General features: G+C 48.1%; 7 protein-coding genes across 7 annotated transcripts; 3 read left to right on the top strand and 4 right to left on the bottom strand.

Annotated features, from left to right (window-relative positions):
- Positions 1-509: 509 nt before the first annotated feature.
- On the top strand, positions 510-1,712 carry MGYG_08015 (hypothetical protein; the record flags this gene model as incomplete). Its single annotated transcript, XM_003169799.1, has 1 exon — positions 510-1,712. One exon carries the CDS (start codon positions 510-512, stop codon positions 1,710-1,712), a length of 1,203 nt encoding a protein of 400 aa, XP_003169847.1.
- Positions 1,713-2,236: 524 nt separating this feature from the next.
- Positions 2,237-3,554, top strand: MGYG_08016 (hypothetical protein; the record flags this gene model as incomplete). Its single annotated transcript, XM_003169800.1, has 3 exons — positions 2,237-2,318; positions 2,396-2,472; positions 2,565-3,554. The coding sequence occupies 3 exons, from the start codon at positions 2,237-2,239 to the stop codon at positions 3,552-3,554; spliced, it is 1,149 nt and encodes a 382-aa protein (XP_003169848.1).
- Positions 3,555-4,163: 609 nt separating this feature from the next.
- Positions 4,164-7,425, bottom strand: MGYG_08017 (hypothetical protein; the record flags this gene model as incomplete). Its single annotated transcript, XM_003169801.1, has 2 exons — positions 4,164-7,297; positions 7,362-7,425. The coding sequence occupies 2 exons, from the start codon at positions 7,423-7,425 to the stop codon at positions 4,164-4,166; spliced, it is 3,198 nt and encodes a 1,065-aa protein (XP_003169849.1).
- Positions 7,426-7,877: 452 nt separating this feature from the next.
- MGYG_08018 (bifunctional P-450:NADPH-P450 reductase) lies at positions 7,878-11,462 on the bottom strand (the record flags this gene model as incomplete). The annotated part of the gene is made up of 8 exons (XM_003169802.1): positions 7,878-8,753; positions 8,812-9,359; positions 9,428-10,405; positions 10,471-10,591; positions 10,683-10,803; positions 10,866-11,013; positions 11,080-11,286; positions 11,354-11,462. The coding sequence occupies 8 exons, from the start codon at positions 11,460-11,462 to the stop codon at positions 7,878-7,880; spliced, it is 3,108 nt and encodes a 1,035-aa protein (XP_003169850.1).
- A 1,265-nt stretch (positions 11,463-12,727) lies between these two features.
- MGYG_08020 (isoleucyl-tRNA synthetase) lies at positions 12,728-16,038 on the bottom strand (the record flags this gene model as incomplete). The annotated part of the gene is made up of 2 exons (XM_003169803.1): positions 12,728-15,535; positions 15,610-16,038. The coding sequence occupies 2 exons, from the start codon at positions 16,036-16,038 to the stop codon at positions 12,728-12,730; spliced, it is 3,237 nt and encodes a 1,078-aa protein (XP_003169851.1).
- A 341-nt stretch (positions 16,039-16,379) lies between these two features.
- MGYG_08021 (UsoAp) lies at positions 16,380-19,499 on the bottom strand (the record flags this gene model as incomplete). Its single annotated transcript, XM_003169804.1, has 6 exons — positions 16,380-16,481; positions 16,550-18,274; positions 18,335-18,798; positions 18,863-19,058; positions 19,114-19,164; positions 19,224-19,499. The coding sequence occupies 6 exons, from the start codon at positions 19,497-19,499 to the stop codon at positions 16,380-16,382; spliced, it is 2,814 nt and encodes a 937-aa protein (XP_003169852.1).
- Positions 19,500-19,966: 467 nt separating this feature from the next.
- Positions 19,967-23,447, top strand: MGYG_08022 (5'-3' exoribonuclease 2; the record flags this gene model as incomplete). The annotated part of the gene is made up of 5 exons (XM_003169805.1): positions 19,967-20,273; positions 20,452-20,729; positions 20,783-20,908; positions 20,971-22,718; positions 22,790-23,447. The coding sequence occupies 5 exons, from the start codon at positions 19,967-19,969 to the stop codon at positions 23,445-23,447; spliced, it is 3,117 nt and encodes a 1,038-aa protein (XP_003169853.1).
- Between the last annotated feature and the right edge of the window lie 293 nt (positions 23,448-23,740).

Consider the following 23,740-nt stretch of genomic DNA (forward strand, 5'->3'; position numbering starts at 1 on the left):
CCACACATGCACCGGGATCTATCTCATCTATTTTACTAAAACCTTTAATGAACATGGAATATCCCCTATACTTAGCTGCCTTTCTATCCCCCCGGGAACAGAATCATTCACTATACGGTCTAGAGGGCTAGGAGGTGGAAGCCATGGCCTCGCTTGGAGGTATAGGGGGTATTTCCCACCCTTCCAGTAACTCGCCATTGTGGTTTTTTTGAACGAATTATCATCTTCTTATCTAACAAACATACACATATAGTCACCTTTTATCGTATAAGCCCTCCCATGGGTTTACCGGGTGTATCCAGCCATTCTAGGTTGTTGGATTCTCTCATCCCTTATGCTAAACTACGCCGACAACAATACCTCGTCCAGTCATCTCAATGAATTCTACCAGTTTACCTGCTTCCAGTCGATATTATTTAAAGAGTGTTCACTCCCTCCAACATGAAGGCTCATGAACCACTTCACATAACTCATTTTCAAGCTACACACCCCGGAATACTTAAACCAAGATGGACCCAGCAGCCCGACACTCCTGGAATTTGCTTCAATATTTCCTCAATCGCAATGTTCACAACATTCGGAGGGAGGCAGAATCTCATAATGCCCAACATAGTCATCTCTTCAGACTGCCGGCCGAACTACTTGGGATTATTCACGAGTATTTGACTTCTGAAGATTCGTTTGCGTTGTCACTTACCTGTGGTCGGTTCTACTACTCTACCATCTTTGTGGGGGTTCAACGCCAACTAAAGTCAACCAAAATGGGACAGTTCATTACTCTGTGCATGTTCGAAGGGCTCGGAGAGCTAAAGGAGTATTGCTGCCGAGGTTGCCTCACTACCCACCCTTCCTCGCATTTCTCAATTGATGAGCTAGAGAAACGCCACGTAGAGCGTCGTTGCCTAAGAACTAAGAAGGTCGTAAATGCATGGCCACATGAATACAGCTTCAACGACATTCGGAGAATGAGCGGACACGATAAATTGGGGTTTATCCTCGATATACCTCTAATAAACTTGATTATAAGTCTGTTTTCTTCCCCTAAGATGTCACTAATCAGTGGCTACCACTTGTTCTCCGTTTACAAAGATGTTTCCAAGGAGGATTTTGCAGAATTATGCCGGAAACTAAACATCCCACTATGCAACCATATGACCAGTGCCGACGAAAGAATTGCGGATCTCTACGTGCCCGAATATATCCGTAATCGATACCCAGCCGAAAACCGAAAGAAATATTTCGAGCGGAATAAACACGGCGTCAAATGCAATGTTTGCAACACGCTTGTGGTAACAGCCATAAGTGAACCTTCCGGGCTTAATGATCACTGCGTCCTCATCGCGATACGACCGATTGGTAGACTTTTCTCCCCTCTAGATCCTGAATGGATGGCCCATGCATCGAATTTTTCCCCCGCAATTAAAGAGCACGTCGAAGCTCTCAACAGGGCGGTGACTGAATTCGCGAATACGGACGATGCCCGTCTGAGTGAGGTTCCACCACCGGACGTAGCATTTAACACTCAGTTTGTTCCTCTCTCACTTCCTAAATCTACATGGCTGGCGAGGTTGGGCGTAACGGCTTTTTCAGCAATAAGTTCATGGGTCCCAGAACATGTTCACAGAGATGAGACTGGCTTTACAGGAGCCATCAACACCGCGGGCATTTTGAACTCTGCCTTTCAGCCAATTTGGGAATTGCATAGGGGGTAGTTAGAGGCCATAGTGTCCTGCCTTATCCGCATCTTTTATTCTCGTTTCTGCAACGAACGCGTTAACTATTAAAGTTTGATATTCTATTTTAAGTTAAGGTTCAACTTATTTATCCGTCCCAGAATTCTTCTGACGTAATATATCACGTGATCTACCTTGTACACAACCTTCTTTTGTAAACTAAACTTCCTGTCGTTCGTCTTTGAACATCCATGGATATCAAACACTAGTAAAGCGTGCCGGCGTGGCCATGCATTCATTTCTCTCTTCGATAAATGAGAGGGTACAGGATTTACTAGGCAAATGCCCATAGTCTTATAGCTCGGAAGAAAGATCCTCACGTTTCCTCCAGACCTTCACACCCATTCCTTGACTTGATCCCTTCCGGCCATAGTTGGTCTTACTATCTAGGCGGGTGCACATTTGGTGTCTCGCCATCCCTATCCTGATCTCGTGTATTAGACTTCCCTTTTCCAGTATATATATATATATATATATATAGTCTGGTGGGACTTTCTGATTATATGGCTTCTTCGTCGAATCAAAATATAGGGGCTTCGTCCCTCCTACTGATGGCCCGCCGGATGTGTGTCAAGGTAGTTAGGGGTGAGTATAGCATACCTTACGAATTTCATCCCTCCACTTCTTAGCTTCCAACTAACGGTACTTCGTAAATCCGCTAGAAATAACTGACGTTGGCTTGGCCCGCTATGAAGTTATCCGTCCCATCCTTCAGAGGATTGAAAATCCTCAGCAGCTAGTATGTGAGGCCCTGGATGTGCATCCTTAGCGAGCCTCTTGGTAAATTTCACTTTGCTAACTTACATTCTCTTTATTGCTTTATCTGGCTAGCATGAACTTGAACAAAGGTCCCCGCATCTTCTCGAACATGATGCCGAACTCTGGGTTGAATTTATCAAGCGTGATATCTACTTTTGGGAGACACTTGATCTAACTGAAGCCCCTGAGAGTTGGTACGATTTCTATACTACTCTTAGGGCGCAAGCTGCCAAGAAAGTTGATGAGGATGCAGAACGCATGAGACGTGCGTTGCAAGGCCTCGACAAGGAGAAGTCAAAGCACACTCCCAAAATTGTCGACGTCAAGAAAATGAGGCTCCCTCGGGAAAAACCTACTACTGTACAGCGGCATGCTCATCATGACCGCATGATGGGCGGTATTTCCCCTGTTTTTGCACTAGGTACAAAGGAAAGTGATCCCAGTGGCAGTAAAGCGTGGGAGGATAGGCCGCAATGGAGACTTGTCCCACCAAGACTATCGTCTCGGCCCAGCTCTGGTGCTTCTTCTGGGGGCAGGAAGTCTGCTTTACCGGCAGTCGTCAAGCGCAACCATACGCTTTCTACGCCAACCCACAAGCTCAATACCATGGCTTCCCGCGTCATCCAGGCTCCCAAGTCTTTTATTGAGGATCGCAAAAGTGCAGTTCCCATCAACCGGGCTATTCGCCCTACCATTCGCAACAACGTCACAACAGTACCCTTTCCAAAATCTGCTGCGGAACCGCAGAAGGCGCCTAGGAGACCCAGCTCAATTCCACACCATACCCCCGCCACCCCATCTATACCTTTACCCGACAATCTGCAAGCTACCCGTTCTGTTAAAAGCTCCCACTCAAAATTCAACACTATCCCGGTCACGACCCGAACGAGTTCAAATCCTGCTCTTGGCCTAACTAACCCCAAGGTGGACCGTGAGCGCCCTACTATATCCCAACGTGGCGCCACCTCTAGCAGGTCAGAGCTAGAAAACAAGAGACAAGCCGACCAGAGCTCACCCAGCTTCACATTAAACAATAAGCAGAAAAAACTGAAAGTCTCGTGAATGCAACAAGGGCAGCGCCGGCGATGACAACGCAAAGCGAAAAATACAAGAATTCTGATATATTTCAACTATCTACTACCCGTTGCTTTTGAAACCATCTTTCCAATTTTCCTTGAGCCTCTCGGTTCGATTGCAATGTTTTTTTGTCTATTTTGGTACCACAACTTTGACCTAGCACTTTAAATTCGCATATTTGAGTCCCTTAGGGTGGGTGCACAATGCATGATATGCGCTGGCTATATCCCATAAACCGCATTCTAGCTGGCTCTAACTGCAACTCTTACTTCGTCTTCTATACCACACTCATCTGAATCATCAGGAAATGCAACAGCTTTTTTCAACCTAATTTTTTACTACGGAGCAGCTGTTCCTGCGCATTTATCTGCTTTTGTTCTATTTTGGGTCCCGAGAGTGCGATCATTTGGGATAATAATTCGTGAATAAAGGTGCACGGGGAGGCTATGGAAATTTACTGGCTGGCTTAAGACGGGTTAATTATATACTACGGCGTGCATCAGTTAGATTGAATCATTAAGTGATGTATTTCTATTTTTTTGTTTCTCTTCTTATGCCCCTCGTAAATGTTACATGCTCGCCTTCATTTTTTCTTTATCTTAATTCCCTTCCAGTTGATCTGCCTTCGGTAGGCGATTCTGGCTCCTCATCAATAGCAAATCGTACATTGGTGCTTGTTGCACCACGCTTAAACGCACTTCTCCTGGTTGAATATATAGGCTGTAACCTGGGTTCGCTTGCCGCCCAGAGCTTACTAGGAAATGATGTTGGCAATGGTGTTGCTGGAGTTGTAGACATCTGAACCAAAGCCCTTGCCCTGGCGGCCCGCTTCGAAGGGCTGTTGAGATAGCCTGGTGTTGATATGGGGGTGTGAGATGTAAAATCCGGTTGCCGTATCGGTAGCTCTCCTCGTTCGTGGCTATGATCTATTCCTTGCCATTCATGCGGATCATCAACCCGGATACTATGGCCGCCTTTAGATGGAGTTTCAATTGGAAAAGAGTCAAAGTCCTTTGAGATCTTTGCTTTCTCGCGCCAGTGATGGATCATATTCCGGTAGTGCTTTCGGGTATTGCGGCCATACAAAGCATCAGCAGTTTCTAACCGAGTCTTGACTTCGAATATGCGAAGGCTTAATTTCCGAATTTGGGCAAGAGCTATGCCAGAGACATGGATCTCTAAAAACCGAGTTGCTTTCTCGTCAAGCATTTGGTAGGACCGTTGCATCCCCGCCCAGTGCGTCAGATTATTGTAGACCAACTGCCGGTTATAGTACAACTGCGCATCCGCAAGGTGCTGTGCTCGTTGTGTGGTCTTCTCCGACCAGAGGTGGAATATATTGGTTCCGGTTGCAATAAGTTTGGCGCCATATATCTGAGTTGATTGCTGGTGCATTTCACGAACAGTGGCACAGCGGGACCGCCAGGCGGAAATAATCGCAGAGGCTAGGTTCATTTTCACTTTGCGCCGGATAGCTGCATACGCTTCCAACCTTCGCCTCTTGGCGGACTCGGCTGTGGCACTCCGCCACTGCTTCAGCGTTTTTGTCGTCAAGAAAAAATACTCTGATTTCTTTGCCCAGGTATTGAGAGTTGCCAGATGATCACTGCGCGCTTTCCAACTTTGAAGCACCTCTTGCTGGACCGGAGGTGCGTAGAACGCCCGGCTCACTAGCTCACGTTGCTTTTGGATATCAAGGCGTTGTTTCCAGTAGCTAAAGGCAGCTTGTGCCAATTTTCGCTTTCTATTAGTTCGGAACCTAGCCTCTTTGACGAGGAGCTCGTTGTACAAACCCCGAGAATTTTCCATCAGCGTCTTGAGGTAGCTGGCTTTCATCCGTTGTTGATGTATTCTATTCAACAGGCGCAGTCTTCCCATCAGAATCCATTTATATAATGCTTGTAGAACAATCCTTTCCTCCGTTCGGGATGACAAAGCCTGGCAGCGAAGATGGTCATTCCAGGTTGTCCAGCAGTTACGCATAACACGAAGTCTGTCCGCGTCCCGCGCGCTTCTCTCCATGCGTGTCTGTCGTGACCAGCTCTCTAGGCATGAGCGCAATAGCTTAGTGTTTACTCGGCTAGTCACCTCTGCAAAGGGCGTCCTATACTTTTGCTTGACTGACCATTCTGTCAGATAGTGTGACGTGGTATGGGCTTTCCAATGGTCATTTGCACTGCTTTCGGCAGAGGAAACTTCACGATATTTCCGGACAAGAGCTTGGAATGTGATTTTTAGAGAGTCCAGAGTGCGGTTGGAATCGATTGAAAGATCTCGTTCCCTCTGAGTTCGGAGAGCACGTAGCCAAGCGATGAATGACCGTTGTTTCAATCGCTCCCTATTCCAGCGCGGGGCTAGCCTATCACAAAAAGACCAGAACCAGTATGAATAAGTGCGTCTCTTAAGGCTTCTCTGGCGAAACTCGTCTGCCTGAGAAGCTAGGGAGGCGATTTGTTGGTGTTGGGTATGCCAAAGTTTGAATGGCCTTTTCAGAATAAAACGCTGGGCTTTGAGTTCGTTAACAGCTGTTATTTCGCGCCATGCGTTAAAATATTTGATACAGAGGAGATGACGACGAGCTGTCTCGGTTCTATGAACTTCATCGGAGGCAATCTGTGACCAGTGGGTAAACGCTTTCGTGAGAAGGTATAGGTCTCGAGCGCGAGCAGCTCGCTCCTCCAAGTTATTGAAAAACTTTTCGTTCTGAGAGGCCTCTCTCTCAGCTTCCGCGGCTTCGCGTTTGTCCTGCAATGCAGCCTTCCACAGGTCCAAGACTTGAACAACCAGTGCTTTACTGTCATAATAGATAGCCCTCTGCTCCATGGCCTGGACTAACTCTCGCTTCCGCTTTGCTGTTTTGGACCAGCTCGACAGCATTAGTCGGAGGGCATTTCTTTGTCTGTACATATCAAAAACCGAGGCATCTCGTAGGCGCTGTGTGTTTGATGGTTGGTAGAAGAGCTCTGGTGGTACTTGCGGAGTGTCCGGTGTCTCATCAGATGTGATGGAAAGTCCATTCTCACTATACTGATGTTCCAAAACGATATTCGGATCGGTTCTGTGGCCACTCCCCAACTCTTGAGCATTAGAATGCTGTGAGCTCTCTGAAGAGAAGGAGTTCGAATCATCGTCTAAAACCCGAGAAGCCTGGCCGTTGATATCACTGCCGGCCGAATTTCTCGACCTCTGACGTTGAGGAGAGCGGTCCGACTTGTAAGGGTATAATTTTTTGATTTCCGCATCAAAGTCCAAGGACCTAACCGTCCCACTCTCGAGTCTGGACATGGAGGACCTAGAGCTAGGTCGGTTGATAGCGCGCTGTGAAAGGTCCTGCGTTGCATCGTACACTGAATCGAATGAGGCGCGCCGCCTGCCCTCAACTTTCCGCGGCTGAACTCCATTTGGTCTCTGCTGTAGAACGTGTACACTGTCTTCTCTAGCATGGGGTGAGATGCCGTTCGGTAAAGACTCGTTTGGTTCCGCATCTTCGCCGTATTCGAGTCGAATACCGAGTGAGGCTAAGAGCGACTCGAAGCGTTCGGAGATGCTACCATTTCGCACAGTCCCAAGCTGGAATAGGAAGGGCAGATATGTCTGATCGCTTTCCACGGGAATGCCATGCTCAGACAGTACAGCATCATACGCTGAGAATATAACGCGAAATGGAAGAATGTCGGCATCTGGGTACTGTTCGGCGCGTGTTACAATCTCGTGGAGAAGCTCAACATCTTCGGTTTAGCTTTGAATCAGCTCTAATTTTCCACCAGCGCGCAGCATGTTCATCAGACTGACCTTGGTCCGACAGGGCCAACTGTTCCAGTGAAGCGACAGCCCGGTCTTTTGGATTCGAAGGCATTTGAAGATTAATGTTGGTTATACCGCGATCTACGCCGTTGTCGCGAATTGCGCAGCGACGTCATTTCGAGACTGACAGAGAGAAAGGCACGCCCCAGGCTGCATAGTCTTGCCAGGACGAAGAAGAACGCTATCCAAAACAAGCCCCGCAAGCTCTAGCGGATATAGCCCTCGTCGTCTCGCCGTCTCGCCGTTTAGCTGACGCTGTTCTTGTTGTCTTTAAATTCCATGCGATCTCGAAGTCGCGCGCAACTTTTTTTAACTTGGTGGCTGGAAATATGATTATATAAGCATACATAATAGTTATCCGGTGATATAAATTTTCATTTTTGTAATAGATTCGATATTTGATATTCGATATTGATACTGATATTATGCTAGAATGAAAGATACCCTACCGAGATAGTAGAGATATATACAAGATTCTGTATATATATGAATAGGGTTGCCAGCTTATGCGAAGACATCCGAGGAAAAACGATCGCTCTTGATGCCCTGGAACCAGAGCTCAACCTCTTCGTCCGTCTTTGGCTTGCCAACAGAGGCGCAATAGTCCTGGAATATCTTCTTTACTGTAGATGCAACGCCTTCTCCAACTCTGCTGGTGCCGCAAACATAAAGCTTTGCGCCCTGGGCGAAGATCTTTCTCATCTCGTCTCTTTCCTCCCACAACCTGTCCTGGACATATCGACAGCCCTTGCTCTGCTCGCTAGCTGCGGAAAATGCATAAAACACCCTCACTATTCCGTCAGCTTCCCATTTCTGAAACTCATCCTTGAAGAGAGCGTCCCTTTCGGGATGTCTGCACCCGATGAAAAGGTATGCGGGTGCGACCTTTCTGCCCGCCTGGGTCTGAATTGCCCTCTCTTGAACAAATCCGTGGAAAGGGGCAAGGCCAGTTCCGGCACAGAACATGATGACAGGCGTGTTTTCGGTATCTTTGGGAGGATGGAAGTTGCCATGACTCGGTTTCACGGCAACGTGGATCCTATCGCCTTCATGAGTCCTGGAGAGGAAGTTGGACGCCACACCAAGGAACCGCTTTGAATCTCCAATCCGAGATGGCGCATCCAGGACGGACCAAGTAATAGACGCGACTGTTGGGTCTGCTAATGGCGACGAAGAAATCGAATATTGACGAATGCGCATCGGTGGTAGCATTGCGAGGAAATCGCCGAGAGGTAGTTCAGCAGTTGGATATTCTTCAAGAAGATCCAACGGAGAACGGCGTTTCTTTAGGATCTCACTTTCAAATCCTTCTTTTGAAAGTGTTAGGACTTCCTCACGAATCTTCTCGTCGGATATGCTGGATGCAATGCGAGCAACATTCTATTCGAAAATTGTCAGCTTATTGTGGTCTAACCAGAGCGTTCTCTGCATTACATACCTTCCTCGTGGCTGGTTGGCCCAGTTCAACATATGCACTCAATACATCCATGGCGGACACCGGGTGACCCGTTGGCAAGGTGGTGTTAGCCCCAACCTTGATAGTCAGCATAGCGTCCCACGGGAGGGTGTAACGGTTCAAGGCTCGTCGAATATTTCTCTGGTCGTTGATAGGGAGCACTGCAAGATAGTCTCCGGCCTTATACGACATCCCAGTAGGAAGGGTTAAAACAAGGTGCCTCTTCTCTGGTTCTCCTGGTGCCGTCAGCACTGTATTGCTGATGACAGTTGCTTCTCTCACATCCTGACGGAGAGTAGACTTTCGGGCATCTGTATCGATATCAACCTCCACGGTGCCCTCTTCTGCTGGGTCTACTTCACCCCCAATTGAAGACCAGAGTTGCTCATCTTGCCATTTATCGAAATGGTTGAAGATGTCCCCTTCTGCTACATCCCCAAGGCCGATATCAGCGACTCTAGTCGCACCGCACTTGTTGAACTCTGAATCCAGAAGCTTTGGTATCCTGTGAAACGTAGATGTCCAATCGTCTAAGTTACAAAGGTCAGTAACAACCTAAGCCCATGGGTAGACAGAGAAAGGGTTACAGAATACGCACGATTCCCACAGCCATATACTGCATATTTCACTCCAGACATCGCATCACTGTCGAGCCCTTGGATCCATTCGACAAAATGTGCAGCGTTGTCCGGAGGTTGGCCTTCATAACTGGATGATATGACGATCACCGGCTGATTCTTGGGTACTTTGTCAACACCTGAATCCAACGGACCGACTTGAGCATGGTAACCTCTGCTAGAGGCGTCTCGAGCCAAATTCTGCGCCAAAGCTTCACAGGTACCTGCATTTGAGCCGTAAAGGATGGTCATGGGTTTCTTTGCTGACCCGCCTGATGGTGCACCGGCCTTCCTACCCTTCTCTGCAGCGTTGGTTTCCGTCTTTATATTCATATGAAGCATCTTTTCCAGCTGGATCGGGTCAGCAGTGTGTCTTAGAGTCGCACGCATGAAAAAGTCTTTCGGCTTTATAGTGAGAGTCTGCTTGATTTGCAGCTGATAGCTTGGGTCATCAAATCGCAAATTGAGGTTTTGGAGGAGCATTGCAGCAGCGAGTATGGTCTCCTGCCACGCAAATGGCCTACCAATACATCCACGCACACCATTGCCGAATGGCTTCCAGGAGTTCTTGGGAAGCTTTGCAAAAGGTTCATCCAGCATTCGTTCTGGCCTGAAAAGGTTGGCATCATCTCCGTACACTAATGGGTCACGGTGGATTTGGGGGATAATGCAAACGATTGCCTGGCCCTTATTAACCTGATACTTCCCATTGGCAAGGTAGATTGGATCCTCTTGGCCATCCGGCCGGGATTGCATTTGGATAGCTATCGCAGAAGGTGAAAGCCTGAGTGTTTCACGCATGCAAGCCTCTATATAGGGCAACTTAGACATATGCTCGACAGTAATGGGCCCGCGGCCCACGACTTCATCCACCTGACGCTGCGCAGCTTGGTACGCTGATGGATGTTTCAGGAGATAATAAAACAAGAATGACAAAAGGCCGCTGGTTGTTTCGTGGCCTATAAGATCAATTAGTGATGCAGCTTCGACAACGCCTGCTGTGATAAAATGGGCATCAGCGAACCGGCAATTAGGAACGTAATCATATTGTTCATGATGCTCTCTTCAGTCATCTGTTCTCCGGTTCTAGCATCCTTTCCTTTTAGCATGGCGTTGAGCAGGTCCTTTTTGTCATTTGGGTGGGGCTTTCCGGTCAGCAATCAAGTCTCCAGCGGACCTTTTTCATCAGCTCAATGTCGGCATCATACTGTTGCTGAGCCGAGGTGCATAAAATACTGAACAACAGCTGGACGACTTGCTCTGGCACCAGACTCGGCCAAGAAACCAGTCATGGCAATTAACAAATGGGTGCATCTCTTCATGATAGAACGAGTTGAATCGGGTCCCCATGGCACACCTAAGCCACCCATCAGCAAGCAGGCTCACAGGCCGTCTTGTCAAGACTAATACAAGACTTACAGAGCGATAGAATCAAGAGTCAGCCTCGTAAAATCATCCGTCACATGGATCTTCTCATTGGGACCAAATCGAGCCCATTTAATTACCAGCTGGGATGCAATATCATGCATCTCATCGAACATGGCACGAATTGATAATGGACCAAACGCTTACCCTCTTCACATCAGCGAATCTGTTGTTACTCGGCACCACACCAGCATCTCCTATAACTTACCTGGCATCAAAACACGATGTGCAATCTCCCAGTTATGCTCCCCTGGGTGAGCCGTGAAGAGCCCATCATGAACTCCATTTCTGATCTGAGCCAGACCACCAGCAACGAGTTTTGAGAACCGCTTCTCATTGCAAACTTCATCCATTAAAGCATGAGTAGTGATGAAGATCTTCTCCTCACCACCCAGGGTAAGCTTAAAGATCGGTCCTACACATCACATCATCTTGTCAGAATGCCCCTCTCAAAAAGGCAACTTGAAGTGACCAAGACGCACCATATGTATCCGTGAGGTTCCCAAACGTGGTAAAGGAGTTTACAAGGTCAAGGTTATGGGCATTCCCAACAATAGGTAACGGCGCTGGCCCAGGAATCGGTTCCGGCATACTGCCCAATCTTTCCTTTAACTTAGGTAGTTATGAGTATGGTTATCCCAACGAAAGACAAAAGGAGACCCAGCTCTGGCTCTCGAGGCTATATTTATATTATATTTGCCTTGGACATGGCTAGGAAGCAATATCAAGGCCTACTGCCGGCTGGAAACGCCTTTGACGTCAGCTGCCATTGAAGCAGACATGATTGGTCTGGCCGGTTTTCTTCCCAATATACATCCATGTAGAGCATGGCCTTTGCACTCGGGCTTCCCGATCAAACGGTTACAGCCGTGCCAGCTCTACCAATAGGGTCTACCGGAACCGCACCCGAGAGGGTAGTCTGCCGGTCTCCGAAGGCCCAGAAGAAAGGCCTGATATCAGAACGGACGAAGGACAAGGACGTCGAGTCGAGGGACTCCAAAAGGGGCACCACCAGAAGCTGCGAGCCGAGGCACAAGTCAGGTGATTTATAGAGTTAGGCGGCCGAGGTTGGACGGAATATCGATATCCCAAATCTTTCCGTGCATAAAGGACAATTCCTTCCATCCGCTCGTCCTCCGGGAGGGTCAAACACTTCATTTCCGGTGCATCGAGATGTTTTATGTAGATTGTGCATATCTCTATTTCGCTGCAAAAGTGCACTGTATCCGCCGTATTTTTGGTCCTCTAGTTCAAGTATTAAATACCGTAATTATCGTAAGTCTAATACATATTAGTCATCTATTTTAGACCTCGAACTTGCATTTTTTGGTTATTTTCACTTCGTCGAAGGGAACCACAAGAGGCCAACCGGACTTGATACGCCGGAAACACACCCAGCAAAGGCCTCGGGGTGGCTATTTTCTAGCTCAGCATGCCTGGAAAGACAAGGCCCATCGAAAAGTTTGCTCAGGCAGCTGCGAAATGCTCTGCAGAGGTGAGATTATGTCCTTAGCATAGGTTGGCATAAAATAAAGACTATGTTAACCAAATCGAGTCAGGCAACTGTGTATGGGAAGTGTATCCTGGCCGATTACACTGCTGTATCGAAGGATATGTGTGCTAAAGAATTTATGAAGTTGAAAGATTGCTATTTGGTAAGCGTTTGCTCTGTGTGTTTTTTTAATGTAAGTACTAACGGTTGATGTAGGCGGCAGCAAAGAGACAATAAAACATGCATTACATACGATAGGCAAAAGCTGATGGATGGGCTACAATAGCTCCAGAATCTATTAGACTAGAAAACGTGTCTAATATTGTATCTAAACACTCACACTACGAAACAGGAGTATTCTTTTTTATATCTTGACTAGCCGAAGCAGGAACATTGCCTTTTGCACTTCTTGAACTTCCTCCATGATCACTGACTCTTCGACATCAGGGATCTTCCCTTCGACCTCAGTAATGACATGTTTGTCCATGGGTCTTCGAAGCGCTTTTTCAAGAGCCTTGGCTTGCCTGTCAAATATCGCTTCAATTCCAATCTCATCAGGATCAGATAGGACACGATATTCCATCCCAACGTCATCGGTTACTTGCAAACCGGCCTTCTTTCTAAGGCGCTGGACTCTGTTGACGATCTCTCGTGCAATACCTTCGTCTGCGAGGTCAGGGTACAAGGCTGCATCCAAGATAGTAAGAACGTCGTCATCAGTGTTGGTTTCTAGTTCAGAGGAGCCTTCGTCTGGCTTCAATCCTCGCTTCACAACAAGGTCTCCCGTGACTAGTTCAATGCCGTCAACAAGTATCTTCCCAGTGTTAACATACTTCTTCACGTCGTCACTGGAGAGAGACGGCAGAGCTTTTTTCACTTTCTGCACGTCCTTCTTCAACTTCTTGCCGAGAACCGGCCAGTCAGCATCAACACTGTACTGGACATTATACTTGGCTTCGTCGGATGAGAGTATCAAGTCACGGATATTGAGCTCCTCGACAATGTATGACTCTAGCGAGCGGACGTCATCCAGATATTCTTGGTCCTTGTGGATAACGACTAGGGACTTCAGAGGACATTTCAAACCGATGGTTCGGCGCTCACGAGAAACTCTACCAAGTTCTATCACCTTCTGCATGCGCCCTACCTGTCTCTCAATAGTCTCATTGAATAACTCCTCTCGAACCTCTGGGAACGGAAGGAAATGGACTGATCGGCTATCCTCCCCTCGGAGCGCCTCCGGAATATGTGGAAGGAGGCGAAGGTAGATGGTATCGGTGATGAACGGGGTAAAGGGGGCAAGCCCGCGAACCAAAGTGTAAAGAACTTCGAAAAGGGTGTTGAGGGCATGCAGAGTATCGTCCAAACCAAGTTCTCCCTTTAGACGTCTTCGATTGAATCGGATATACCAGTTGGTTGTGTTGTCGATAAGTTCAAGTAATCTCGGAACCACGGTGTAGAGTCGGTAACCAGCCATCTCTTCATTCACGAATTTGAGCAAGCTTTGACAGCTTGCCAGGATCCAACGATCCATGACATTGGTGTTTGTGGTCTCCGCCTTAGGATCAAACATATAATCGACGTTTTCAACCTTCTTCAATAGCGCGACCTGGCCTTCAAAGAACTTGTAGCTGTTCCAAAGTGGCAGCAGAACCTTAGAAACGATCTCCTTAACACCCGACTCCTTAAATCTCAATGGTTCTGCACGGACGACTGGTGAGTTGATGAGGTACAGTCGAAGTGGATCAGAGCCGTACCGCTCCATAACTAGGGCTGGGTCCGGATAGTTCTTCAGACGCTTTGACATCTTCTTTCCATCCTCCGCGAGGACGATGCCATTGACAACGCAGTTTTTGAATGGCAATTTCCCGAAAAGATGTACACCCAGAACTGCAAGAGTGTAGAACCATCCACGAGTCTGGTCAAGACCTTCGGCAATAAAGTCACCGGGGAACTTGTCTTCAAAATGCTCTTTGTCCTTGAATGGATAATGCTGAGATGCGTACGGCATGCTTCCCGACTCAAACCAGCAGTCAAACACCTCCTCCACGCGGCGGAGCGTGCCCTTTCCTTTCTTGCTGGGGATGGTAATGTGGTCAATCTTGTCACGATGAAGGTCGGTCAATTCGCCGGTATAACCACTCAGCTCCTTCAGTTCTTGCACGCTTCCAACAGCGATGATCTCTTCAAAGTCCTCGCTGGCCCATAGCGGGATAGGTGTACCCCAATAACGGTTTCGAGAGATATTCCAGTCTCGTGCATTTGCTATCCAGCTAGCAAACCGCTTCTCCTTGACAAAAGAAGGAACCCAGTATGACTTCTCAATAGATTCCAACAAGGCAGGAATGACGGGTGTGACCTTGACGAACCATGAAGGCACTGCCCTATAAATCAAAGGGGTATCAGATCTCCAGCAGAATGGATAACTATGGGTGATCTGGCTATCCACGACTAATCGGCCTGTGCCCTTCAGATATTTAATAATGGCCTTGTCAGCTTCTTTGACGTGCATGCCCGCAAAATCTCTGACCTCCTTCGTGAATCGACCCCTTTCATCCACAGGGTTCGGAGGCAGCCTGTCCCCGCTGATGACACCGGACTTCATGGCAACGTTGTAATCCTCTTCACCGAAGGCCGGAGCCTGGTGGACGATTCCAACACCACTGTCAGCGGTAACATATGTTGCAGTAAGAACGCGGAACCCGTGGTCCTTGAACTTGTCATAGAAATAGTCGAAGAGAGGCTCATATTTCCATCCTTCCATATCAGACCCCTTAACGCGCTCCAATATCTTGAACTTTGCCTTCTTAGGGTTCTTATAAAGAGTCCCCAATAGGGCCTCCAAAATGTAATAGTTCTTCCCGGAGGCCTCGTCATGAATCTTGATATACTCAAAATCCGGATGAACTGCAAGGCCAACATGCGATGGAAGGGTCCAAGGCGTGGTCGTCCAAGCCAAAAGGCAAGTTTGGGGGTCATCGAGTAGAGGGAATGAAACGATAACGGCAGGATCTTGGACATCCTTGTAGTTCTGCTGAGCCTCGAAATTGCTCAATGGTGTGTTCAATGCGGTCGAGTAAGGCATGACTCTGTACCCGCGGTATACAACGCCTTTGTCGAATAGCTGTTTCAATATCCACCAGATAGATTCCATAAAAGTGGTGTCCATCGTCTAGGCATGTGCGCAGCAATCAGTTAGCAAGGTCAATTTAGCCGCCATCACGCCAGAATGAAGAGAGCTCCCACCTTATAATCATTATCAAAATCAATCCAACGGCCCAGTCTGTCAATAGTCTGCCTCCACTCTGTAGAAAATCTCATGACAATGGCTTTGCATTCGGCATTGTAGGCCTCAAGACCAAGCTTCTCAACGGCTTCAGAGCCCGACATCCCCAGCATTTTGTCGATTTCATATTCGATCGGAACACCATGCGTATCCCAGCCAAATCTACGCTCGACATGATAGCCTTTCATCGACCAGTATCGAGGAATGATGTCCTTTATGGTGGACGCAAGCAAATGCCCGTAGTGGGGTAATCCAGTCGCAAATGGCGGGCCATCGTAGAAGGTGTACTCTTTTTTGCCCTTGGATAACTCGACCTGGCGCTCAAAGGCCCTGATCTCCTTCCATCGTTTGAGGATGGCCTCCTCTTCCTTTGGAAAGTCGATAGACATGGCGTCGCGAAGAATGGTGTTGTGACTCTGCTGTGTATGATGTGTGGGGTGAGGTCAGTTATTTAAGCCCTGCTAAAATTCGTGTGTGAGTCAGCGGTGGGTGGAAAACGGCGGCTCTAGCCCCCTTTTTATACACAGTAAGGAATATTTGGACAACAGTAGTCATATTGGTGGCTCGTATGTACAAAGCAATGGCTCAGACGATAAAAAGGAATAGATGGAAGTTCTATGAGTAAAGGTTAAGGGCAGCTAGATGTCAATGGCTAACAATATATATGATTATTTCGTCACTCGTTCTGCAATATGGCCGACTATCAAATGCGCCACCATGTAGTAGGCAATCATTCCGCGTCCACTTCGTCTTCGTCTTCATCCTCATCATCGTCATCATCGTCCTCGTCGTCGATGTCGGATACTTCTTCGCCCAGTGCTTCAAGCCGCTTCTATAGTCGGTGTAAGCAACACTTGATCTGGGAGGGGAGAAAAGAAATACTACTGTCAGATCACTTACCTTGTCTGCTTTCCTTTTTGCCTCGAGGTCGCTGAACACTATCAACAAATCTTCCAGTTCGTTCTGTGCTGATTTTCGAGCAGCTTCACTCTCCTCGCTGGATTTTTGCAGCTTCTCGGCTCGTTCCCGAGCTTCCTTCAGGCTCTTCTCTAGCGACTTGTTGTGTTGCTGTGCCTCCTGTGCCTTTTCCTCCGCTCGTCGATTCTTTGCTTCTAGATCAGACAGCTTCACCGTGTACTCTTCGTGTGCGGTCTGGAGGTCCAGGATGTGGTCCTTGTTGGCCTTTGCAAGGCTGGCTTCTAGTTTCTGCACGGTTTGCTTCAACTCTGTAACTTCGCTCTCATGCATTTCTTTAAGCTTGGCAGTACGCCTTTCATTCTCGTTGGTAGATTGCTTCAGTTTGTTATCGAGAGCATGCAGCTGCTCATCATAGTTCCTGACAAGTTCACTTCTGGTTAAAGTGTGTTGCTCCTCCAACCTGGAGAGTTCAGCCTGGTGCGTCTTTTGCATGGACTCATTGGCCTGGTTCACCCTATGTAGCTCATGATTGCTTGAATCCTTGGTTCGCTTGTGGTCCATGTGCTCTTGATCTAGCTTACGCTGGAGATCCAGCATCTCTGACTCCAGGTTCTGAATAGCCTGGATCCGTTCTTCAGCTTGAGCCCTCAGGCTATCCACTAGTTCGCGTGATATTCCCTTGGGGACTCCATTTGCCATCACAGGCACCTCCATACCAGGATCGCGGTCGATAGCTCGAATTAATCGGCTGAAATTGTCCTTCAGAAAATCCACAAAGGTCTTTTTAAAGAAGATGTCAGGAAGTCCAGAGTCCTGTTGCCCTTGAACTGTTTGTGGCAGAACTTCAAAGTCACGAACCAACGGGTGCTCTCGAAGCCTCGTGATCTTGTCAATGTACTGTTCTCTTCCTAGCCTGCTAACTAGCAGTTGATGAAGAGTTGACCGGGGAATGGGGGAGTCCTTTGTTGAAAATTCGTAGATAATCCCAAGAAGAACAGCACATAGCCCCGGAAGCAGAGAGTCCGGGGAGCCCTCCTGTTTGGCCTCTTGGATCAGGCTTTGAACACTGCTACCCTCGCCCAAGAAATCATTAACCACGTCTGGGTCTTCAAATAGCCAGCCACAGAGTAAAGTCAAGTATCCAACCGATATTCTCTCGTCATCATTCCGCTGGATACCCGTGATCAAATTACCAGCCACTGCCTGTACACACGTTACTACTTCTTCCCCGCTTTCAGCGTCACCCTCGGTAATTTTCATTGCGGCGGCCTTAGCTTCAGGGTCTTCATATATCAGATGAAATAGCAGGACAGAGGCTAGCCATAGCTGGTAAGGATCTTTCGTAGCATCGAAATCCAGCGGCCGGATAAGGATAGAAAATATATTTGGAATCTCATCACCACCGCCCGTGTGGCCGCTTATTGCTCTGTTCAGGAAGTGAAGTTTGATTCCTGAATGATTCGTAAAGAAAGCCTGGACGCAGTCACAGGACGCGAGACGTGCATCCAGCATGTTTACGGGGCCTTGCTGCAAAGTTAGACGCAGCAATGCTTCCAGGACGTTGAGTCTTTCAACGTTTTGGACCGGCGCATTTCCATTGACCAGCCTTTGATCAACCGGGGTAGATGTAATGGTAACCTCCATATCCGAAAACTTTTCCTGGAGTGTTGCATTTGAACAGATCAGGTCTGAAGCAGCAAGGAGAGCCTTTGCTTAAATGTTAGCTACTACATATTAAGCATTCTTAGCTGACTATGAAAAACCAACCTTAGATTTGAGAGAAACGTCAAAGTCTTCTTTAAAAGCAGCCCTGAGTAACTGTTGCATAGTGCCACTCTGCCAAAAGGTTGCCTGGTTCACCGGGGTACTGATACCACGCTTGACAAGAAATAGCTGGATAATGGCAAGAATTCCCCAGATATTCTTATTGCGTTGCTCTAGCATCCAGACCGGAAACTCTTCATCAGGCTTAGGGTCCCTCATTGCGTCTTCCAAAAGTAATACCAGCTTTTTCACGCAACCTGTCTCCCTGAAAAATGATTGGTTTGAAGGGTTTAACTGCAGGAGGTTCCCTAGCAGAGCTAAACAATCCTCTAATGTCCTAGATCCATGCTTTAAAGACCCCTCCGCTTCGATTAGGGAAAAGATCCGCTCAAAAGCATTTTCAAAAGCCACTACTTTCTGCAACTCGGCAGAAGAGATCGTGAGTGCAATGAGAAGAAGAAGTGCCTCTGCGAGAGTTGAAAGTTAGTAACTCCACATATATCCTTAGGGAGATAAAACCTGTGTTCGTACCATTACGAGCTGGTTCCCTTGAATCACTCAATACAGCAGCAATCCTAGATATGCCTAAAGGTGCCGTCAGAATGCATTCTTGTGTTCTCTCTGGGCGAGCCGTGGAAATCTGAGATATTAGTTGGAGGGAGTAGAGTCTGGAGTAAAATTCCTTCGTGTCTAGAAGGTCAAGCAGGATTGTGATATTGTCTTGTCTCTGTCCATTGCCTTGTTAGCTTCTTATCTTCTGCAGAATATAGAGAATAACTTACCTGAGTAAACTCATCCGCTAGCCACAGTGCTAGTTCATCGGACGCTTCTGGCTGTTTACCGGGATAATTAGTTTCCTAGCAAGTAATCCAAGGCAGCCTGTGCAACCCACACTATTCTCCTCGGGAGAAAAAAGCATCAACAAAGTCTCCAGGACCAGCTTGATAGTATCAACGTCCTCCACATCATTACGGAGGGAAGTGATCAAGGGCCTCAATGCCTCCGACGCAACGGAGGCAGGATATCCCTTGGCGAAGCTCCGTAGCCCAAGTATGGCTGCTCGGCGGTCTTCCAAAAGCGTCGCACTCTGCAGCCGGCTGCTCAGTGTATTTATTGTGTCCGTCGCCGTCTGCCGCGCTGGAGCTTGGGATTCGAGGATGCGAAACATGGTGTACTACGGGACCGAAACAGCACCATCACCGCCGGTCAATGGGGCAGCACATGCTCATGTAGGGAGAGTAAAATGGTTCAAATAATACAGGCCAAGTAGCAACGGGTCCCACGCCCTCAAATGCCGCCTGTCTTCTCCTCCTACTGTGTCTGTCGTAATTAATATCAATAGCAACTATCAAAGACGCTGCAAGTAGTTTATTTTGCTCCAGCTAATTGATATATCACGTGATTAAAATTAGGTTTCGGAAAAATATTGGATATTTTTTATTTTAAATTATCTGAAAAGCCGAAGGCGTCACGAAGAAGCAGGAGAAGAGCAGAAGAAGAGCGAGCAGGCCGTTGACGTGCTCCTGATAGCCTAGTCGCTGGTATCAATCGTTTAGCGCAAAAGGAACAAGTCGAAGAGACTAGGTTTTCCTTTCTCATCTTTCCCGCCGACACAGCCCCCGGCACGACATCACGATGGGTGTCCCAGCCCTCTTCCGATGGCTTTCGTCCAAGTACCCAAAGATCGTGTCTGCCGTCGTTGAAGAGCAGCCGCAGGAAATAGACGGGCAGGAAATACCAGTCGATATCACCAAGCCGAATCCTAATGGCGAAGAGATGGATAATCTCTACCTGGACATGAACGGTATCGTCCACCCGTGTACGCATCCTGAGGGCAAGCCTCCACCAGCAAACGAAGGCGAGATGATGTTGGAGATTTTCAAATATACAGACAGGGTGGTGAACATGGTCCGACCAAGAAAATTGTTGATGATTGCTGTTGGTATGTCGGGCTTACGGATGTGGGGAATTTAGAGGTCTCCCCTCGGACGGCTACATTATATTTGCATGATGTGTTTATAGTCGCCAAGGGGAGTTATAACCTTTCATTCTCTCTCCCCACTGAAATCTACTCGTTCTGCTATATATTTGGTACTAATTTTGGTTTTCTCTTACTTTAGATGGCGTCGCGCCCCGTGCTAAAATGAACCAACAACGCTCCCGTCGATTCCGTTCTGCGCAGGATGCAAAGGCTGAAGACGAGAAGAAAGTAGAATTCGCAAAGCTGCTTAAGAAACAGAAGCGTGGAAAGTCAGATGTAACAATTGCCGAAGAGGTGATTAAGAAAACTTGGGATACCAATGTCATCACACCAGGCACACCTTTTATGGATATTCTTGCTCTCGCGCTACGATACTGGGTCGCGTATAAGCTAAGTACCGACCCTGGTTGGGAAAAGGTCAGTCGTGTTTGTTATTATCTGCTTGGACGTATGCTAACTGTCATTCTCAGCTGAAAATAATTATTTCCGATGCCACTGTTCCAGGTGAGGGAGAGCACAAGATTATGGAGTTTGTCCGTTCTCAGCGTGCTTGTCCAGAATATGATCCCAATACTCGGCACGTAATCTACGGTCTGGTTAGTGACATCTATATCTATACCTATACCTGCGACGTAGATGGCCGCTAACTATCATTTAGGATGCCGATTTGATTATGTTGGGACTAGGCACCCACGAGCCACACTTCCGTGTTTTGCGAGAAGATGTCTTTTTCCAAGAATCAAAAGCCAGAACCTGCAAACTATGCGGGCAAGCTGGCCATGTTGAAGAGGCCTGCACAGGGAAGGCGAAAGAAAAGCAAGGAGAATTTGACGAAAAGCAAAAGGGGAGCCCTCTGAAACCATTTATCTGGCTTCATGTTTCGATACTTCGTGAATATCTGGCTGTAGAAATGCAGGTCCCTCAACAACCATTTCCTTTTGATCTCGAGAGAGCTTTGGATGACTGGGTATTCATGTGTTTCTTCGTTGGTAATGATTTCTTGCCTCACCTTCCGTCGTTGGAAATTCGTGAAAATGGCATAGACACTCTTATCGCAATTTGGCGTGATAATATTCCGCAGATGGGTGGCTACCTAACGAAGGATGGCCGAGTTGATTTAGCAAAGGCGCAGTTAATTTTGCAGGGACTAGCAAAGCAGGAGGATGCAATCTTCCGCCGTCGGCGACAGACCGAGGAGCGGAGGAATGCAAATGCTAAACGACGCCAGGAGGAAGACCGTCAGCGCAGGAACAATAATAACGATCATGCTCGGAAGAAGCGAAGAGGCTCTCGTGGTGCTGAGCCAGTTCCAGATATTCCACCTCTTGTCGTGCCAGGCAAAGGGGAGTTAACGAGAGCCGAGAGAGAGCTGACGCACGCTATGGTCGTTAACCGTGGAGCAGTCTACAAGGCCAACATGGCAAACAAAAGCGCTGCTGCCGCTCTCAAAGCTCAGCTTCTCTCCGGTGGTACAGCAGAAGACGATGCTGACGCTAAAGATGCTCAGGAGCCAGAACCTTCTGCGGCATCCGGCTCAAAGCTTGGAAAACGAAAGTCTGATGTGTTTGAAAATTCAAACACAGAAGCGGAAGCAGAAGAGGAAGAGGAAGAAGAGGAAGCAGTCGAGGTTCCGGCAAAGCCCAAGGAAGACGAGATGCCCCCGGATACAGTACGGCTTTGGGAAGACGGATATGCAGACCGGTACTATGAGCAGAAATTTGGGGTAAGCCCCAAAGACATTGCTTTCCGACACAAGGTAGCGCGGGCATACGTTGAAGGACTAAGTTGGGTCCTTTTGTATTATTTCCAGGGATGTCCATCCTGGACTTGGTATTATCCCTACCACTATGCGCCCTTTGCCGCAGACTTTGTTGACATTGGCGAGATGGATGTACAATTTAACAAGGGAACTCCATTCAAGCCATTCGAGCAGCTGATGGGAGTCTTGCCTGCAGCTTCGAATCATGCTATTCCCGAGGTGTTCCGTGACCTCATGTCCGATGAAAACAGTGAGATCATTGACTTCTACCCAGAGGACTTCCCCGTTGATCTAAACGGGAAGAAGTTTGCTTGGCAGGGGGTTGCCCTGTTACCATTCATTGACGAGAAACGACTGTTGGCAGCAATGGATAAGCGGTATCACTTATTGTCTGAGGCGGAGCAAGCCCGCAATGCCATGGGGAAGGATGTGCTACTATTATCAGAGAAACATCCTCTCTACGAATCTCTGACAGCCAATTTCTACTCGAAGAAACAAGGCTCGTCAAAGCTAAAATTAAACATGCGTATCAGCGAGGGACTCGGCGGGAAAGTCGAGAAGAACGAATCATATCTGCCTCACAGCTCTCTATCCCTGGAGGTGGACGGCGCCGATATCCCTGCACTTGACGAAGATCGGTCAATAAGGTAAAATTTATTCCCTGTCACGTTAATATATATGTACCTTCGTTCATGTGCTAACCTTTGTGATGCAATAGTGTTTACTATGAAATGCCCAAGTCTATGCACACCCATAAATCCATGCTGCTACGTGGTGTCAAGTTCAAGGAGCCAGCCCTGGACAAGACAGATCTAGAAATCACCAGAAACAAAGCTCGGCACTCTGGGAGGTCATTCGGCGGTGCACCACTCCATTCGAACCGCGGTGGTAGAGGCAGGGGAGGCGGAAGAGGGGGCCAGATATCATATGCCAGCAATGACCGCCCCAACCCGTTTGCTGCTCACTTGCCGCCAGGCTATGTTCCACCACGGCACATGGGCGGAGGCCCTCCTGGGTATAATCCTGCACCCCCAAACACCTACAACGGCTCTGATCGGTATCGGTCTCGGGGAGGGGGACATCCTCGGGGGGGCGGCGGCGGCGGCGGCGGCGGCGGATATGGCGGAGGCTATGGGGATCATTACCAGCAGCCTCCTCGACACAACTGGTCCCAACACAACGCTCCACCCTATGGCAACGCTCCTCGCAACCCCTACCAAGACCGCGCTCACTACCAGGGCGGCGGGAGCGGCGGGTACGGGCGCGGCGGAGGAGGAGGAGGAGGATCCTATGATGGCAGGGGAGGAGGCTACTACAACTCCAGGGGGTCCGGCCGTGGTCGAGGAGGCCGCAGTGACGGGTACGGCAGATATTAAGCAAGCACCGAACTCGCCTAGCCTACGTATAACTGTACGAATAGAACGCTCTCACTGTCCATCTCCCATTTCTTTTCTTTTTCTCCTTTTTTATATCATGTACTCCGTAACTTCTATATCGTTGGCCTTTTTTTTATATCTTCTTCGTCTCTTGGTTTATTATTAGAAAAACGACCAAGACCGGACCTGAAAGGCGGTGAAGGATGGCAGAAACCATCTTTTGACTTCAACAAAAAAAACGACGTCGACTTTTTGTATCTTTTGTTGGTTGATTTTGCTGTATGCTTTGAGAC

The sequence above is a fragment of the Nannizzia gypsea genome, genomic scaffold, assembly GCF_000150975.2.
Source record: "Nannizzia gypsea CBS 118893 supercont1.8 genomic scaffold, whole genome shotgun sequence".
NCBI classification, from domain to species: Eukaryota; Fungi; Ascomycota; class Eurotiomycetes; order Onygenales; family Arthrodermataceae; genus Nannizzia; species Nannizzia gypsea.